General features: G+C 38.4%; 1 protein-coding gene across 1 annotated transcript in view; it reads right to left on the bottom strand.

The window, feature by feature from the left end:
- Positions 1–19,939, bottom strand: part of LOC127417060 (voltage-dependent calcium channel subunit alpha-2/delta-1-like) — a 140,649-nt gene that overhangs the window by 97,149 nt on the left and 23,561 nt on the right. The window contains exon 4 of the mRNA XM_051656758.1: positions 727–786. Coding sequence (XP_051512718.1) covers positions 727–786 — 60 coding nt within the window. The remainder of the gene's footprint in view (positions 1–726; positions 787–19,939) is intronic.

Raw genomic sequence — 19,939 nt, 5'->3', positions numbered from 1 at the left:
CTCGCACACATAGTGAGGTCAAAAGAGGCTTCAGTATGATCAGATTATTTATTTATTTATCAGTTTATTCATTCCCTTGTTTGTTTGCATTTAATTTAATGAATCTCGATTTCATTTAATTGAATGTCTTGGCGTAACGAGTTCTAACACAAGGGGCATTTAGCAGTGAAAATGAGCCGGTGTATTATTAATTTCAAAAGCCTCTCCCACTGCTGGTGTCTTCATTTACAATGGTGTAATTAAACATCTGCAGAGAACTTCATATGTTCTCCCTGAATAGCATGAACGTCATTTCAAAGGCATCTGAGATTTCTTCCGTTGCCTTAAATGAACTTTATGCACAAGGCACATGTGAAAACTGAAACAATGTTTAAAACAGAATAATAAAACAGATCATTTCGGTCCCGAATGCTGATTGGCCAAAACAGTGTTCTAGCTGTGCTAAAATGCATAGCAATGAGTTGCTTGTGTGGGAACTACTTTTCTGGCTGAAGGGATGGTAGATACTAAAACATGTATTTGAAAAGAAGTTTGCTTTATGTTGTATTTTGCAAAGCTTGAGTAAAAGCAATAGAACGCTCAAAGTAGCATGTTTTATAATACCATGGACATGATTTCGGCCCACAATAACAAATGACAAATTGCTTAAAATCACAAAATGTTTCAAATAATTTATTGCCTATAAAATAAAATAATAATAATAATAAATCTTGTCCAATTACTTACTTGAAACTCATCTTTCCATTGATGTTCCATTTGAAAATTCTCGGCTGCAGTTGCCAAAGTCTAAAAATAGAACGACAAAATAATAAACTATTTTAATTGGTAAAGCACTGCATCAAAGTACCTATGAACATGATCAAAGCAGCTTTGATCATGACTTGGTAAATTAAATGTTAAACCAATAGACACCACTGTCATCTAATGCAGTACAGGTACTGTATGCATGTATCACATGACCTAAACTTGATATGCATTAAATGAGTTGCAGCTTTTATTTAATGGGCAGGGGACTTCTGTTCAAACTGGGTGTAATATAATGTGTCTTTGTGCAAGATGAATATAAAGGTGTAGACTTGTAAGTCTTTAATGTTCTGTTGTATTACTTGAAAGAGTTTCTGTTATGTTGGAGTTTTGTGGGTTATTATTATGTTGAATAGTGGAGCTTGAGCATAGGTTGAAAAGATGTACAAGGTAATTGTTTACTATAATATATTGCTTTAATCATTAAGCAACTGCTACGCTAATCAAAGCATAGTGCTCCCAATTAGCATGCATACAGTCAAGTTCCTTATACCTGAGTGGAGATTGCATGTCAATTTTAAGTACAGTCAAAGAGTTAAGTTTAAAGTTAAGTGTAATCTTAATATATGAGCTCACTCAATATTTGAAGTTAAGATAAATTAATATGTATTTGTAGTACAAAATCAAAATCTGAGAGTTCTATTAACTAAAACTTGAAGTTTATTAACCTGATGTCATTGATTGCCAGAATAAATGTTACATCTGCCAATGGTGGGATATGACAATAGGATGATTTTGCTATTTTTGTTTTCCTTTGTGACAAAGTGCAGATAAATGTATAATGTTGCATTTCCTAATAACGTTTCAGACTAACTGTTTATTAGGATTCCGCCGGTAGGAGGAAACCTATTGTTTTTGTTAGTATTCTTATTATTATTATTCCTGTAGCTCTTAATTGCCCAATAACTCAAGATCTCCTTGGTAAAAAGTTTTGAAATTTGGCATATTGATACTACAGGCCACAAGTAACTACCACACCAAAAATGGCCCACGTGAGCCTATAGGTGGCGCTATAGGCCACGCCCCAATTTGTCCATTTTCAAAGTGATGCCATTTCCAAGTCCAAAATTTCTGAAACCTGGTATATATGCCTCATTTCTCATGAGGAACAAAAAAGCCTCTACAACCCATAAAGTCCGCCATGATGGATTTTCCTGTACAATACAAATTTGTCCAAAACTACAAAAATCTACTCCTCCTGAACCATAGCTCCAATTGACTTGAAACTCAGTATGTATGTGTAGGATTCATGTCTTTCAATTTGATATTTAGCAAAAATGAATACAATACAAAATGTCTGAAAGGTGCGCATTTATGTAAATGTCCACATTGTCTCAATATCCATATGTCCAAAATATCTAATGCCATTTTGACTAATGTTGAACAGGCTTCAAGATGACATCACTCTGAAGTACTGTGCAAAATTTCACCTTGATATGTCAAAAGATGACAGAATTACAGTTTACTATTATTTATCACTAACACTAAAATAATGCTTTACAAATCCGCTAGTCATAAAACCGATACTTTGATTCAATCAAAATCAGAATGAACTTTATTGCCAAGTATGCTTATACATACAAGGAATTTGTCTTGGTGACAGGAGCTTCCAGTGTACAACAATACAAAAACAATACAAAAACAGCAGCAAGACATAGATAATAATAAAAAAAAAATAATAATAATTATACACATACATACATACACACACAGACACACACATACATACATACACACATACACATACGTAGTGCAAATCTAATACAAATCTTTTTTCTTTTTTTTTTCAGAAGAATGAAATGACAGAAGAGGTTGGATGTGTTGGATAAATATAAAAAGACTAAACTGTGTATTGCACATAGTTATTGCTCAATGGGGCAATTTAACTGTTCATGAGATGGATAGCCTGAGGCTATCACCAGTTCATATGAAGACTCTTGCAATGTTTAATAACAAATTAATGAAATGTTGTGTACATGTGTGAAGTACATGTCTCTACCACGTCAATTTTTACATAATTTGCAGTTTTGAGGCGGAATCCGCATTGCTGCTTACAGCTTTAATTATTATTATTATTATTTAAACACCTAGTTTTTAATTAATTAATGAATTTAATTTATTTTGGACCCTATAAGTCTAATGTCACATATTCAGCATAAGCTAAAAGCAAAATGTTAACAAATCAATTAAAGGTATAGTTCACCCAAAATGAACATTCGGTCATAGTTTACACACCATCATGTTGCTCCAAACCTGCATGTCCTTCTTTTTACCATGACACATGAAACAACATCATGCGCATGACAGCCTCAGTAACTTTTCTATTTAACTGTATAGAAAAATATATGCAATTCAAGTGACTGGTGACCGAGACAAACATATTCCCTAACATATAGTCTATTTTAATGTTCCAAGGAAAAAACTAAGCCATCCTGGTTCAGAAACAATGTGAGTAAATGGGCGAGTAAATGATGACAACATTTTTGTTTTGGCCCTTTAAGGGCCCATAATTGATACTTTTATGGCATTTTATTTTCCCTGTAGCCCCCTTACAATCTTTGTATAATCTTTGTACAATATTAACCAATATAAATACAACCAGAATAATTTACTTTAACAAAGCCATTTTCACTCTCTTGGAGGGAGCTCTTATTTCAAAAGAGCCTAGAAAACCATGTTTTGCATGATATCCCCTTTAAAAAAAGAGAGATAATTAAATCATGTTATGAACCCCATTCACTTCTAAGACATGTTGGTTTAGAGTGTAGCACAAGCTGATAGCTTTTGTAATGTGAGCTAGCAGTACAGCCCAGCATTTGCCTTAAATAAACACATGTACCTGCCAACCAACAGAGATACCACGGACCACCAGATACTCGCTCATAAAACCATTACAGATCAGCCTGCTTTGAAATCCAGCCTTGCCTGCATCTACGTCTGAATTTGTCAGCGTAATTGTGCTCTACCCCACTTCTGGACTCCAAAACTGAGGTGTAATTATATCAGATGGGAAAATATGGGCCTGCAAGGTGGGCGTAGGAGCTAATGCCAATTCCGACTGCGTCTCGGATGAGTCTTGCAACAGTTCTCATAAAGCTTTGTCAAAAACCTTTGCAATAACTTTTACAGAAAAGTGAGCAGGTATCCACACTTGTGTATCCACTAGGGCTGTATTTATTGTTTTTCAGTCATTTACACACAACCTACCCTACAAACAGAGTTGGTACAACAGAAAATGAACACAGCACAATTCAAAATATGAAGTCATTTAGTGTAATACCTGAATTTACAGAGCTTTAAATGTTTATGCTCAGAGATGAGATGAGTGGATTTTTTTCCAATTTATCTGGCAAATTTTAGAATTCCAGGACAGCTCTAGTATCCACACAATGATGGGACCAGCCATCAGAAAAACGTATATCTATCCTATCTAGACACTATGGACGCTGCTCTTAAAATTAAATGGGCAAACACACACAAAAACACACACAATTAGACACTCTAGGACAGTAAGTCAGAGCTGAGATCAAGCAGTCTCCACACCTCCTCTGCACAGTCTGTGAACGACTAAAAATACACAGTTTCACACTCAGGCACGTACACATTTACACATGCACCCGGCGCTCATGAAGATCAGCTTGTTATTCAGAATATGGAAGAGTGCATTCAAACTAACTGTACTCTAAAATATGCCATAAAAATCACAGAAGTGTAAAATACCACATCACTCCCCCTCATACAAACACACTACAATTAAACCACACTGCGAGCGCAGCATCACGTCAATATATCCACGCAGCATCGACAGCATTCTGCTGTCATAACAACCATTTCTAGGACAGACTCATTAGTGGCCTGCGGTCTTTAGAGGTCTTCAAGGAGTGAAGGTTCATGGAATTCATAATGGAAACCAAGACTGAAGTATTTCAACTCATTATAGAGAATCATCAATTACGAACAACAGAGATAATGAAAGACGGAGGTGAGCGATCCATTCACTGAGTTTCAGGCAGACAAAGGTTGAGAGATGAATTGATATGAAGTTTAATTTGCGTGAGAACACAAGCAGCCACTCAGTGTGAAGACATCATCTTAATGTGTCACATGTGCAATATAATGAGTAAAAAGCTATATGAGACACACCGTACTGCAGCTAAAACACACTGTAAACTCTAATGCTCAAAATTATTTATTATTTTGAGTAAGTAAAAATTTAATCATACAAATTAGTTCACATAAATTAACCTTGATGAGTATTTAGAATTTTCTCTTTCTTTTGAGTTCATGAAACTGCACTTTTTAAGCTGTTGTTGTGAGTTTAATGAACTTGTCTCTTTAAATGTACAGGACTGAAACTGGGAAGTGTTCATTTAAGCTTCATTTAAGAGTAAATGTTAAAATGAAGTGTTATATAGTGTGTAAGTGCAAGATGAATGTAAAGGGAGATACTTGTTATTGTTTAATGTTTTGTTGTGTTGTTTAGAAGAGTTTCTGTTATGTTAAAGATTTTAGGGGGTACCATTATGGTGAATAGTGGAGCTTGAGATTAGCTTCAGGACAGGTACAATATTAGATCCTTCTACAGTATATTGATATACTTGCTCAGCAATTGCTATAGCAATTCAAAGCATGCATTCAGCATGCTAATGTTCACTGTAAAAGTTTGTTCTAGATAGTACTTGCTAGCTAGGTTCCCACTACTTTACATATTTAAGTTGAGCCTACATGGTGATTTTAAGTTCATCCAAAGAGTTAAATTAAAAGGTAAGTACCATTAAAATGCATGAAAAAAAATCAACATTAGTACAAAATCAAAATCAGACAGTTCTGCTTACTTAAACTTATAATTTATTAACTTAAAAAAATGATGTAACTGATTACCTCAAATTGTTTGAGTTCTGCTAACTTATTTGGGTTTACAGTGCACAAAGCTTGTTACAATTTACAGTAGGAAGGAAGCAGAGAAGCAAAAGAAAAGAAGGTAGAAAGGAAGCAGAGAAGCAAAAGAAAAGAAGGTAGAAAGGAAGCAGAGAAGCAAAAGAAAAGAAGGTAGGAAGGAAGCAGAGAAGAAATGAAAGGAAGGTAGGAAGGAAGCAAAGAAGCAAAAGAAAGGAAGGTAGGAAGGAAGCAAAGAAGCAAAAGAAAGGAAGGGAGGAAGGAAGCAGAGAAGAAAAGAAAGGAAGGTAGGAAGGAAGCAGAGAAGCAAAAGAAAGGAAGGTAGAAAGGAAGCAAAGAAGCAAAAGAAAGGAAGGTAGGAAGGAAGCAGAGAAGCAAAAGAAAGGAAGGTAGGAAGGAAGCAGAGAAGCAAAAGAAAGGAAGGGAGGAAGGAAGCAGAGAAGCAAAAGAAAGGAAGGTAGGAAGGAAGCAGAGAAGCAAAAGAAAGGAAGGTAGGAAGGAAGCAGAGAAGCAAAAGAAAGGAAGGTAGGAAGGAAGCAAAGAAGCAAAAGAAAGGAAGGTAGGAAGGAAGCAGAGAAGCAAAAGAAAGGAAGGGAGGAAAGAAGCAGAGAAGCAAAAGAAAGGAAGGGAGGAAGGAAGCAGAGAAGAAAGAAAGGAAGGTAGGAAGGAAGCAGAGAAGCAAAAGAAAGGAAGGTAGAAAGGAAGCAGAGAAGCAAAAGAAAGGAAGGTAGGAAGGAAGCAAAGAAGCAAAAGAAAGGAAGGTAGGAAGGAAGCAGAGAAGCAAAAGAAAGGAAGGTAGGAAGGAAGCAGAGAAGCAAAAGAAAGGAAGGTAGGAAGGAAGCAGAGAAGCAAAAGAAAAGAAGGTAGGAAGGAAGCAGAGAAGCAAAAGAAAAGAAGGTAGGAAGGAAGCAGAGAAGCAAAAGAAAGGAAGGTAGGAAGGAAGCAAAGAAGCAAAAGAAAGGAAGGGAGGAAGGAAGCAGAGAAGAAAAGAAAGGAAGGTAGGAAGGAAGCAGAGAAGCAAAAGAAAGGAAGGTAGAAAGGAAGCAAAGAAGCAAAAGAAAGGAAGGTAGGAAGGAAGCAGAGAAGCAAAAGAAAGGAAGGTAGGAAGGAAGCAAAGAAGCAAAAGAAAGGAAGGGAGGAAGGAAGCAGAGAAGCAAAAGAAAAGAAGGTAGGAAGGAAGCAGAGAAGAAATGAAAGGAAGGTAGGAAGGAAGCAAAGAAGCAAAAGAAAGGAAGGTAGGAAGGAAGCAGAGAAGCAAAAGAAAAGAAGGTAGGAAGGAAGCAGAGAAGAAAAGAAAAGAAGGTAGGAAGGAAGCAGAGAAGAAAAGAAAGGAAGGTAGGAAGGAAGCAGAGAAGCAAAAGAAAGGAAGGTAGAAAGGAAGCAAAGAAGCAAAAGAAAGGAAGGTAGGAAGGAAGCAGAGAAGCAAAAGAAAGGAAGGTAGGAAGGAAGCAAAGAAGCAAAAGAAAGGAAGGGAGGAAGGAAGCAGAGAAGCAAAAGAAAGGAAGGGAGGAAGGAAAGAAGGATGCAGAGAAGCAAAAGAAAGGAAGGGAGGAAGGAAAGAAGGAAGCAGAGAAGGAAGGAAGAAAAAAGGAAGGACAGATGGATGGATGGATGGAATGAATGAATGAATGAATGAATGAATAAATGATGAAAGAAATGATAGAATAAAGGACAGAAGGAAGGAAGGAAAAAGGGATGGAAGGAAGGAAGGATGGAAGGAAAAACGGAAAGTAGAAATGGAGGACCGGAGGAGGAAAAAGGAAGTGAAAAAAGAACAGAATTTAGAAAGGAAGTACAGGATGAAGGAAAAAAGAAAGTGAAAAAAGGAAGGAAAAATTAAGGAAGGATGGACAGACGGATGGATGGAAAGATTATGCATGGATGGACAGATGGAAGGAAGAAAAAAGGAAGGATGGAGGGAAGGTTGAAAGGAAGGAAGCAGAGAAGGAAAAGAAAGGGAGGGAGGGAGGACAGAAGGAAGTGAAAAAATGAAGGAAGGAATGAAGAACAGACAGAAAGAAAGACTAGAAGACAAAACAAGATGTCATATGTGCCTTTTATTTCTGAAATTGTGCATCCTCGTTTCCTTTCCTTGCTTCCTAGCTCCTCCCTCTAAGGAAACAAGGAAAGGACGCAGAGAATCCATTTGTAAAATGGAATGACTCATGAGTCACTTCAAAGTGCCGTCTCTGCACAGCTGCATTACATCTGAATGTTTGCCGTTATGTTGTTGAAACTTGATTTATGAATATAATCATAATAAAACTAATAATTCATGATGCACTGATAAAGTATGTGAGAGTTATGGTTTATTTAAACCACAAAGGTGAAACATGAATTAAAACTGTTGTGTCAGATGTGAAGGGGAGGAGAATTTATGCGTCAGGTGCTTCAACCAAAAAGTCTTCTGCACAGGATGCACTTTGGCTTCCTCGCTCAAGCGTCCTCTGGAAGCTTCCTCCGTCCTCAATCCTTGCCTCCTCACGTTGCATTTAAAGAACTGATATGCCCTTCATGATGGCAAACTTTGATTGGTTTCTGGGTCACAGGCTCGAGGATAGAGGGGCGAGGAAAAACAAGGATGCACAATTTAAGAAATGAGAAACACCCCTAATGTCATATTGCTATAATGGGATTTTATTTTTGAATGAAGAGCTAGGAGTAAAATAGGTGCTAAATGAGATGTGTTACAGGTACTAATGCGTTTGGTAAATCAAGACCTTTGTGTCAGGGGGGGACGGGACACAGTAATAAACTACAGCCGTGTTTGCTTGTTCATTCCTGCCAGTTCATCAAGCTGATTACAGTAACCACAGAGGAATCAATAACCTCACAGGAGACCATCAATACCTTCACTCCACTTTAATCATGCCAGTCTGAAGAGAGAGAGAGAGAGAGAGAGAGAGAGAGAGAGAGAGAGAGTATAATATATATATATATAAAACATATAAATGCTTACAAGGCATCAAATTAAAACTGTTCAAGGTGAAGTGTGTGTGTGCGTGTGTGTGTTTCGGAGGGGGTGGGGGGGTGGGTCTTATCCATTCATTTCCTATGTGGGGTGAAATTTGACCCCGAACACCATGAGTGTGAGTATTTTTGTCACATCACCACACCACCACAATCTAGCACAATTGTGTGTGTGTGTGTGTGTGTGTATTTATAGAAAATGTAGGAAAAGTCACCAAACTTCATGCCACTAAGATGAAGGAAACCATATTTTTTTTTAAAAAAGCAAAGATAAAAGGGGGTCAATTTTTACCCCAACACTATATGAGGGTTAAGCATTACTCGCTCAACCAATGGCTTACGTTTGGTGCAGGACTTTAGAAAGAGGAGGCGTGTCTAATGCAGTGGCCAAGTCTGGGAGAAGTTCCGGATCGGATAACATTGCTTCATCTTTCTTGAATTTGCATGAATGATCACAGACATCATCAACAAAAGCAAAGTTCAAATGGAGTCTGAACGTCAGGAAACACATAATTGAGCACAAACAAACTAGTTAAAAGATGCCTTTCAAACATATGTACAGTATGTTCCCCTGTGATGACACAAGGTTTATCTTTCCTAATGACAAAGCAAAGACAACTAACTCGGGTCCTGTCTGTTTGTAATAAAGGGATTTTGATGGGACTGTAAACTACTGCATCACGCAGACATGAAACAAATGCAATCCTGAATGACTGCAGAGAGAGGGAACTCATAGCGGCTGTAATATTACTCCCATCAATCCAGGATTATTCTAGCCATGAAAAAGCATGACAAAAGAAGGCCTGAGCTTATACTGGCGCATTTCTCTTTTTTTGCACCTCGCTTTAAGTCTCTCATTTGCTTCCAGAATGCAGAGATACACACTCTACACAACCGGCAGGAACCTCATTTATTCTGTACGTATCTCAACCCATCCCAACAACCAGAAACAAACACAGCAGTTTATGCTCATCCACTTCTGGTAAGATGCAATATTTTACCTTACAATGCTGTAGCATATGATAAGGCCAAGAATCTACATTTTTCACAGCAATATTTTCCGTATAAAAGGGATTGAGCACAGCTCAGAGGAAGAGCGTGTGATGACCGAACACACTTTTGCATTTGAAAATGCAAACTCAGAAAGAGCTATGTATATTGCATATGCAATATGTTGCTTCTATGGCTCACCGGTAAGCAAAGCAGGGTGTTCAGCCCTTCTCGCGCAACATTACGAAGTCCAATGAAGATGAAAAAATGTAGAATATATCACAGTTTCAGTGTTATCACCCATATATCATTTTAATACAAGTCCATAGCTTGCTTCTTTTGTAAGGATGTTCATACAGATCCTCCGCACACCTCGACTAGTGACGGCTTTCATGTAATGATTTGAAATATTGTATTTTATTTATCTGATAATGACGTGCCTATATGCTAAACTCTGTTTCTTTGGTTCTACATTGGAGTAAAGCAGACTTCACTGTGCAACAGACTGAAATGCAATGAAGATGTAGGTGAAACAATTAAGTAAAATAACATAAAGAAGTGTAATATTATCATACCGCGACACAGATATCATTGCAATATCGTGTCGTCATGTCCCTCCTGATTCCCGCATCTATGACCCATCACCTGAATGCACTGCTGTAACCTTACAACATAGTTGGCCCATTATTCCAGGACAAAGACCCAGACAGACTGCAGAATGACACAGGCTATAAACTAAGCAAGGCCGGAGGTATATTGCTTTCTAATGGAAGACTTTGGCTGAGCATCGCCATTGAGTTACAGCAATCTGTCATAAATCCTGTTTGGTGCGACTCTCCTGGGCAGCGGCAAGCTTCATAAATGACTCAAGATCTGATGTGTGTGTCTATTCACAGATGAAGATGTCCTGGAAATGAAACAGAAATGAAATAGCCAGTATGGTGATGGAAAAACAAACAAAAAAACAATATTCATAATTTATTAATTTGCATAGGGTTAGGTTGTTAGTTGTGTTTGAGACAAATATATAAATAAAATAAATCAAAAAATCGTGATTCTTGAGACCAAAAGGTTTTTAATTGTCTCCCTGATGATTTTAGATCATTAATAACAAACAAAAAAAGATTTTTGTTAAAACAATCATTTATTTCAAACATAGCAATTGGATAAATCAATAGAATAAATTAATAAACAATTTCAATAAAACTAACCGCAATAAACATAAATACAGGAATGAACAGTGATAATTAATTTTGTGTACAAACATAAGACTCAGAATACAAATTTTGCTCCCACCCCTAAGCGTAAACTTTCTCATAAATGGAAAAAAAATCAACTGTCTCAAACTCAGCCTTTGATCTGTGTGTGTGTGTGTGTGAGTGTGTGCGCGAGTGTGTGTGTGTGCATGTGTGTGTGTGAATGTGTGTGGGTGTGTGAGAGTGTGCGAGTGTGTGTGTGTGTGTGCACGAGTGTGCAAGTGTGTGTGTGTGTGCACGAGTGTGTGTGTGTGAGTGTGTGCGAGAGTGTGTATGTGTGCGTGAGTGTGTGTGTGTGTGTGTGTGTGTGTGAGAGATTGCGAGTGTGTGTGTGTGTGTGTGCACGAGTGTGCGAGTGTGTGTGTGTGTGCACGAGTGTGTGTGCGTGAGTGTGTGTGCGCGAGTGTGTATGTGTGCATGAGTGTGTGTGCGTGAATGTGTGTGGGTGTGTGTGCGAGTGTGTGCGCTCGTGTGTACTCGTGTGTGCGCGCGCGAGTGTGTGTGTGGGCAGGTTTAAGTGGTTTATGAGGACTTTTTTAGGTTATAAACTGGTAATTACAAGGGTATTATGCTATAAATGTGGTTTATGAGGACATTTCTAGTGTCACCATAATTTAAATTGCTTAAAAAAATCATACTAAACGATGTTTTATTGAAAATGTAAAAATTAGGAAGTTTTTTGTGAGGGTTAGGTTTAGGGGTAGGGTTAGGGTTAGGGGATAGAATCTATAGTTCATACAGTATAAAAATCATTATGTCTATGGAGAGTCCTCATAATGATAGCTGCACCAACATGTGTGTGTGTGTGTGTGTGAGTGAGTGAGTGAGTGAGTGTGTGTGTGTGTGCGTGTGAGTGAGTGTGCGAGTGTGTGTGTGAGTGTGTGTGTGTATGTGTGTACATGTTTATACTACCTTGTGGGGCCCAGCCAGTGGCCATGAGGGAAATAGCTTATTAAACATACTAAATTATGTTTTTTTGAAAATGTAAAAATGCAAAAAGGTTTCTGTGAGGGTTAGGGTTATGGTTAGGGGATAGAAATTATCGTCAAATCTGTATAAAATCCATAAAATGCATGGAAGTCTATGGAGAGTCCCCACAATGATATAAAAACAAGTTTGTGTGTGTGTGTGCGTGTAAGAAGCATAAAAGCACCATTATAGTTGTCCATATGACTCGTGTATTATGTTCAAAGTCTCAGGAAGCCATACAATACTTATTTTTTTTCCATCACAAAAGATGCGTTAAATAAGTTAATATACAGTATATTCTGCATGCACAGTGAGCTTTGAATGAGTGCTGCTCTTTGTTGACACACACTCATAGTAGCATGCGAGAGCGGAGCTTAGCAAAGGGTCAATTAGAGAGCAAATGGAGACTTTTAATTAAAGGTAAAGTCTGTAAACACAGCACTTTATGCTCATCCAGTTCTGGAAAGATGCTCAGAAAACAGTCTAAAAATCACCTTCCCATTAGAGGTGGAGAAAAAATATAATTGAAAGTATTGCAATATTTTACCTTACAATGCTGTAGCGAAGGACTCCTTGGCGCCAGTCCAAATTTCTAGCTTCTTAATGCTTAGAGGAATTTCCTGGAAGTTAAGGCCATCTTGGTGTAATTCTGTCTTAATTCTTCTTAATTTCCTTCTGCCTGGCTACTCAGATCCTACACGCGCATACTGCAGCTGACCGGAAGAGATGATTCATAGTTAAAAGGTGCTTAAATATTGATCTTTTTTGCACCAAAAGTGATCGTATCGCTTTAGAAGACAGTCATTTAACCGCTGGAGTCGTATGGATAATGTTTATGCTGACTGTCTGTGATTTTTGGAGCTTCAAAAGTCTGGTCACCATCCACTTGCATTTTAAGGACCTACTGAGCTGAGATATTCTTCTATTTTTCTTCAAATGTGTTCTGCTGAAGAAAGAAAGTATATCACACCTGGGATATCATGAGGGTGAGTAAATGAGAGAATTGTCATTTTTGGGTGAACTATCCCTTTAAGTGCATGTAAAGGAGGTCACTGTGAAAAGATACTCGAGGAGTACTCATTTGAGTTTCCTCACATGCCACATCAGTGAAACCCTCGGAAGATCATTCATAAATCTCAAATATCCTATTTATATACTCGTATACATATGATGGAGTTACTGAAAAAACCGCTGGCAGTCTTTAGAGTTCTTGTAGGAACTAAGAGTAAGTTTCTCAGAGAATTGAAAGGGTGTCCCTCCAGAGGTATCCTCAGGTGTGGCATCCGAGGAACCCTAAATATCTTTACATTTTTACAGTGCTCTAGTGTTAAAGTACTCATACGGTTATGTTCTGTGTTGGCCTGTGTTCTGAAACACACTGTTATGCAGCTCTGAAGTTACATTATGTGTGTGTAAAGTTCCTCTGGGCCGCTCCGTTTGATGTGAGGATATTCACAGGAGGCTGAAACGCAGCATCTGCTCCACACACGCAGATTCTGTACTCAACCACACTCATTACGAGACACACGAACACATACGTGGATGCAATCTGATGTCCCGCACACATACGCACAGAAACGCTCACACATAACGAGATGAAACGGCAATAAACTGAGACACGTTATGACTCCTGTATCTAACACCACTGAAAATAGAGCTGATGAAACTAGACAAGTGGCGGCTAATAGACTTTACCTTACATAACAGATATCACGTTCTGACAGATGAGTGCGAAACTAGAAACTGATAAAGATGTGTACACTCACATGTATTCAAGGTGTACAGTAATAGAACTTTTATTTAAAAGGTCCCAAGATGGATCTTTTTGCAATCTAAATTTTGACATTTCACTGCAGTTTCCTGGTGAAATGAACACTAGAGGAGCTTCAACAACTGTGTGATTTATTCATTTTCACACAAACCATGAGTACAACGGCTGCTTATGACTTTATAAAATATTTTTTTTTTCTAAACTAACACACTTTTACTATAATGCATCATTTTAGCTCTTGTATTACGGACTCAGCTACAGCATTCTGTTTACCTCTCATATGATTTAAGATCACTATTGGTTAGCTTTAGGTTAAAGTTTTAGGTAAGGGAGGTATGTTTTACTCATTAAAACTTCCATTTAATATTCACCCTACAGAATTTGTCTGATTATGACACCATTTCACTCGCTTTTGGCGCCCCCCACTGGACATTTCACAGGGAAATTGCAGCCAAACGTGCAATAAGGAACATAATTTCATTCTGAAAAATTTTTGCCATCACGTAATGTTCATGAGACCAGTCTGGAGGGATTTATGTCTCCTGAGCTATGAAAGAGCAACCTCTGAGCAATATAATTGTCCTTATGGTTTGCCTTAATGCCATTTGTCTGTACATGAGGACATATCTCGCCTGGATGTGATGAATCCCAATTTGAGTTGAAGGATCATACTTTAGCTGTTCTTAATGATCTGACATAGCAGGGAACAGGCCGTATGAGGTGTAGAAATCATTTCAAGTGTCAAACAAAGACAGTGAAGATGGAAGAAAGACTGTAAAGAGACAATTGCTGTGCCCAAAGCCAACCCTAAATGACTAATTACTCTCCCTTTCACACACTCACACACACTCTCACACACACACTCACACACTCACACACTCTCTCTCTCTCACTCACACACTCTCTCTCTCACTACACACTCTCTCTCTCACTCACACACACACACTCTCTCTCTCTCTCTCTCTCTCTGTCACACACACACACACACACACACACTCACACTCTCACATTCACACTCACTCTCTCACACACACACACACTCTCTCTCACTTTCTCACTCACACACTCTCTCACACACACACACACACACACACACTCACACTCTCACATTCACACACTCACTCTCTCACACACACACTCACACTCTCACTCTCTCACACACTTTCACACACACACACACACACACACACACACACACACACACACACACTCACACACACACACACACTCAAACTCACTCTCTCACACACACACTCTCACTCACACTCTCTCTCTCTCTCTCTCTCACACACACACACACACACACACACACGCACACACACACACTCACCTCACAAAAACACACACACAAAGGTGATTTAACAAATTATTTAGCTCTTAATTACCTTTGACTGAGCTCTTACGAACAGCCATACTCCCACAAATACACAATAAACTCAAAGCATTAATAATTCAGTTTGTGAGAGCATGCAAACCCCAGCGCCCATTAACAAACAGAAATAACAAACCCAGACTTCATAAACACAAACACAACAGCTGGAGGACAAAGGCCATGTCATTGTGAATCCACAGTTGGCATACAAATGCACAACAAACTCAAACCCAAACAAATATTTTTGATTAAAAGAGTAAAGAAACAGGGAGGATATATTTGTTCTGAGACCACAAACCCGCATCGGTGCAAAGAACAGGTGCATCGGTCCTCACATCCAACAAAGATTACTGATGTGGGTTTTTCAACAGCTAACACTGATACTAATCTCTCAAGAGCAGGGTGGCATGGGCTGATATGTACTGTATGCATATTATGCAATTCAGTGATAGCAAATGTTTGAGAGTTTGGCAATGACAACTCCCTTTCCTTTGCCAATAAATATGAATATATGTATGATATTACAATACGTATATACTGTATATATATCACAGGCTCTTCCATGAGCGCGCAAAGCGTTATGTCTTTTCCAATTTTGGCGAGAGCGCTGATTCTAATCACTCATTCTAATTTCCGTGCAAACGCAAAGCGCAAGTTGGCATGGGTGGCAGTGTTTGCGCCATTGTAGGTGTATTTGCACAAACTGTGTATGGTAATGAAGTGGTGCAAAGCGCATTTTGCTATTTTCCTGAGAATTAGGTCTTTGTGCTAAGACATTTAGACACCACGTCTTAACACAGCGCAAAGTTTAAACTCAGTTCCTGCATTTGCAGTTTGGAGATTCCAGCAGCAGGTGGAAATAAAGTTCATGTCCAAACTCTGAAAATATAGTGGAACATCAAATTACGTCCCTGATGATCAAAATTGTAGCCACCTTCTATGAAACAAAAGTTTAAGATATTCGTGTTAAACTATCGGGTTTATTTTAAATTATTAATATTATGTTTAAATTTACATTTAATTGCATTTATGATCTTATTTGTATTGGTATTTTTCCACCTGTTGTCATAGAGTGATTTTTAAGTCACTGCAAAATGGGCCGGTGGAAGAAGTTGGAGAGGGTAAAATGTTTTTGATTTTTTTTTTACCACTTATTTAGATTATATTTTCATTTCGTTAGAAGTTTTTGGTTTAATTTTTTCGGTTTGAATGCATAATTTTTTTTTACATCAAAATCGACCAGTAGAAGTGAAGTGCGTGCAGATACAATCACTGTTAATACTAGCCATGATTTGTGTGTCAGTAGATGAAAATGATTAATAATACTTACATTCTCTATAATTTAACAGAGCGCACATTCAAAATCTGAGAATCACATTTTCCATGCGTATAAAAACAGCATGTGACTGTAATAGAAATATGCCCGACAATCATCAAGGATGCAGTTAATGCACAAAATGATGTAATTTTCAATTCTACTTGCATACAGTCCATTTACACTACCAACTTCTTATGAATGTGCTGTGTTTGTTTATAATTGCTGGTGAGGGAATGAACTATAATACTATAAAAAACTGCTGTATATAAAACTATAATAGGACGCAGACGGTGGAATAATAACCGGAGACAACCGCAGAATTGAATTGCCTCAGCCCATTTGTGTGTTGCACGGGCAATTTTGCCAAAGCAACTTGCGCCTAGACTTAGTGCATGATTGCATGAAAATACCAACACTTCATGGACATGCCTACTGACTTTGCGCTTATGACTTATAGCATAGTGCTGAGCTTAACGCCAGCACTCTTAAAACAGGGCCCAATATGTTTTATGCACTGTTTTTTGGGGGGGGATTTTTCTCCCCAATTTGGCATGCCCAATTCCCAATGTGCTCTAAGTCCTCGTGGTGGCATAGTGACTCGCCTCAATCCGGGTGGCGGAGGACGAATCTCAGTTGCCTCTGTGTCTGAGACCGTCAATACGCGCATCTTATCACGTGGCTTGTTGAGCGCGTTACCATGGAGACATAGTGCGTGTGGAGGCCCACACTATTCTCCACGGCATCCATGCACAACTCACCACACGCCCCACCGAGAGCGAGAACCACATTATAGCGACCACGAGGAGGTTAACCCAACGTGACTCTACCCACCCTAGCAACCGGGCCAATTGGTTGCTAAGGAAGCCTGATTGGAGTCACTCAGCACGCCCTGGATTCGAACTGTTTTGTGCACTGTTGTGCTCTATTTGACAATGCCAAAAATGTAAAAATATCAAAATAATGACCGGTTAACCGGCCTGGCTAATATATCCATCTATCACAAATTTTTACAAGTGGTGAACGAATATGGGTTTTTAACCGGCTGATGGCGATTCGAATATCTAAAGAGCAAGGAGGCCAATTGTTGATTTAATACTGATACATGCATTATAAAATTCAATAGTAATAAATGCGATATAAAAATGCATAAAAATTTTGGAAATTAAATTAACACTTGTTTTAAACAATATTTATTCGAAATAAAAATAAAAAAAATATGTAAACAAAATGTTCAGTATTCATTGACAAGGCGGAGCAAGCAGACATTATTATTGGTCACTATCAGTAATTCTTACATCATAAACACTCATACCCCCTAATAGTCTTGTTGAATAAACAGCGTAGACCAGCTTTAGATGGTTTGCTGGTCTTCACTGGTCTCCCAGACTGGGTTTGATGGCACTTTATAGCTTGGCTAGCAGCAAGGACAGCTTAAACCATCTCCTACAAAGTGAAGCAGAAACTTCTGCATTTTCTTCTCTACTAAATCCAGAGACGACACCAAACTTCAGAGACATTTCATTAAACATTAGCAAGATAAACACTGGGTGATTGTAGCTATCCGTCTCTTTCACACAAAGCAATTTCACCTGGTAGAACAATGATAGTTATTCTCAAACAAGCGCATCACATCTATTATTAACAGGAACATGAAGGGGGTGAATTATTCACCATGATTTTCTGTAGATAACAATTACTTTAACGTTACAATTTCCTCTGTCTGACAAAATGAACGTAACACAAATGCAATCCCTAGAAGCCATACTGACAAATATATCCGCTGCATATGCAGAAATTCTCCGTCTCAGTATGTTGTTCAACAGAGTCTCCTTTGGGTCCTCGAAACAAGAAAACATGGACAGAATTGTGAAAATCTGTACATCTTTGATGCAAGAAATGCCTGTTAATTAGGCAGTAAACATGTCACTGGCTGCTTAGTCTAGACTTCCTCAGTATAGAGGAGATAATTGTGCAAAAAAATACAATTAAATCTGTGTTCATCACACAGATGGAAGAAATGCCTTTTAATTAGGAAGGAAACATTTCACCAGAGTTGGGCTGTGGGCGTGAGCAGCAAACACTAACATATTGATGTGACGTCTGGTCTTGGTGATGCATCCGAAATAATTTGAAGTCATGGGATTTTTGGAGCTGAAGGAAAGGTGGAGCGGACCCTTATAAAGCCCAGCGGGCACCACCAGCCCTGCGGCGCTGTACGCCCACTTAAGAGTGCAACCTGATGGGCATCATCACGCCCCGGGATAAGTGCGGCAGGCTGGAAGCTGGTTATCTCAGCTACGCTGTTGATCAAGGGGAGGAGAGGACGGTTTAATAATACATGCTGAAGCAGACAGCATCAAACGCAGGGTCGAGATCAGACTCGTCTCAGACAAGCAGGCCACTGGATCGATAAACTTCACACACATGCACACACACATGAAGGTGGGCTGTTGAAATGAACACGATGACATTTGAAACCTGGATAAAAGCCTTTGATCCCTGTCTTGGGAAACATAAAGGGATAGCCCCCCTAAAATGAAAATCATGTTGTTCCAAACCAGTGTGACTTTCTTTCTTCTGTGGAGCACAAAAAGAGATATTAGGCAGAATGTTTTAGTTTGTATGGAAAAAAAAGGTGCACTAAAAGTGAACAGTGACTGAGGTTAACACTCTGCACTCAACATCTACTTTGTGCTCGGAAAGGAACGTTCTGGGTTCAATACAAGTTAAGCTTAACAGCACTTGAGACATGATATTGACTACAAAATATATATATTTCGACTCATCCTTCCTTTTCTTTAAAAGAAAAAATGGAGGTTACAATGAGGCACTTACAATGGAAGTCAATGGGGACACTTTTTGGAGGGTTTAAAAGGCAGACATGTCAAGTTTATAAAAGCACTTCAATTAATTCTTCTGTATTATTTTGAGCTGTAAAGTTGTTTAAATCATAATTTTGTTTGTTCGTTTTAGGGGTTTAGGGTTTATGGCGTTATGTTGTCATGACAACGAAGTGGTAAAATTGGATATAACTTTACACAGAATAAGCTAGTAAGCAATTTTATCACACTAAAATCATGTTAACAAACATATTGTTTACGTCTTTGTCTATACTTTTGAAACAGTGAGTATTTTAAAGTTTACGGATTGGTCCCATTGACTTCCACTGTAAGTTCAGTACAGTTGTGTTTTATTGTCCCACTTGGGGAAACTGGATTTGCAGCACTGGTACCATAGTCTATACATACACGTAAATGCAACATATATACACTAATAATAATGAAAACAGATAAACATTTCATTACCTAAGAGCACAGCAAATACAATGTTTACTGCAACTTAGGAGAGCAGATTACTTGTGTCTCACTATAACCTCGATTTTTGCTTTTTTAAAGAAAAGGAGGGACGAGTCAAAATTAAGTTTTGCGTTAATCAACATTATGCCACAAATGCTGTCGATTGAGCAGTATTGTAACAACCCTGATATTATGCGTGTGTGTGCGCACATGTATGCCATGTACACATCCACAACTTCACCTTCAGATGGATCAAACATGCACAAAAGCATGTCAAAATGACAAGTCCCTTGAGTG

Source organism: Myxocyprinus asiaticus, chromosome 26 (assembly GCF_019703515.2).
Source record: "Myxocyprinus asiaticus isolate MX2 ecotype Aquarium Trade chromosome 26, UBuf_Myxa_2, whole genome shotgun sequence".
Taxonomy (NCBI): Eukaryota; Metazoa; Chordata; class Actinopteri; order Cypriniformes; family Catostomidae; genus Myxocyprinus; species Myxocyprinus asiaticus.
Note: the sequence above shows the minus strand (reverse complement) of the source record. Positions and strands in the feature narration are given on the sequence as shown.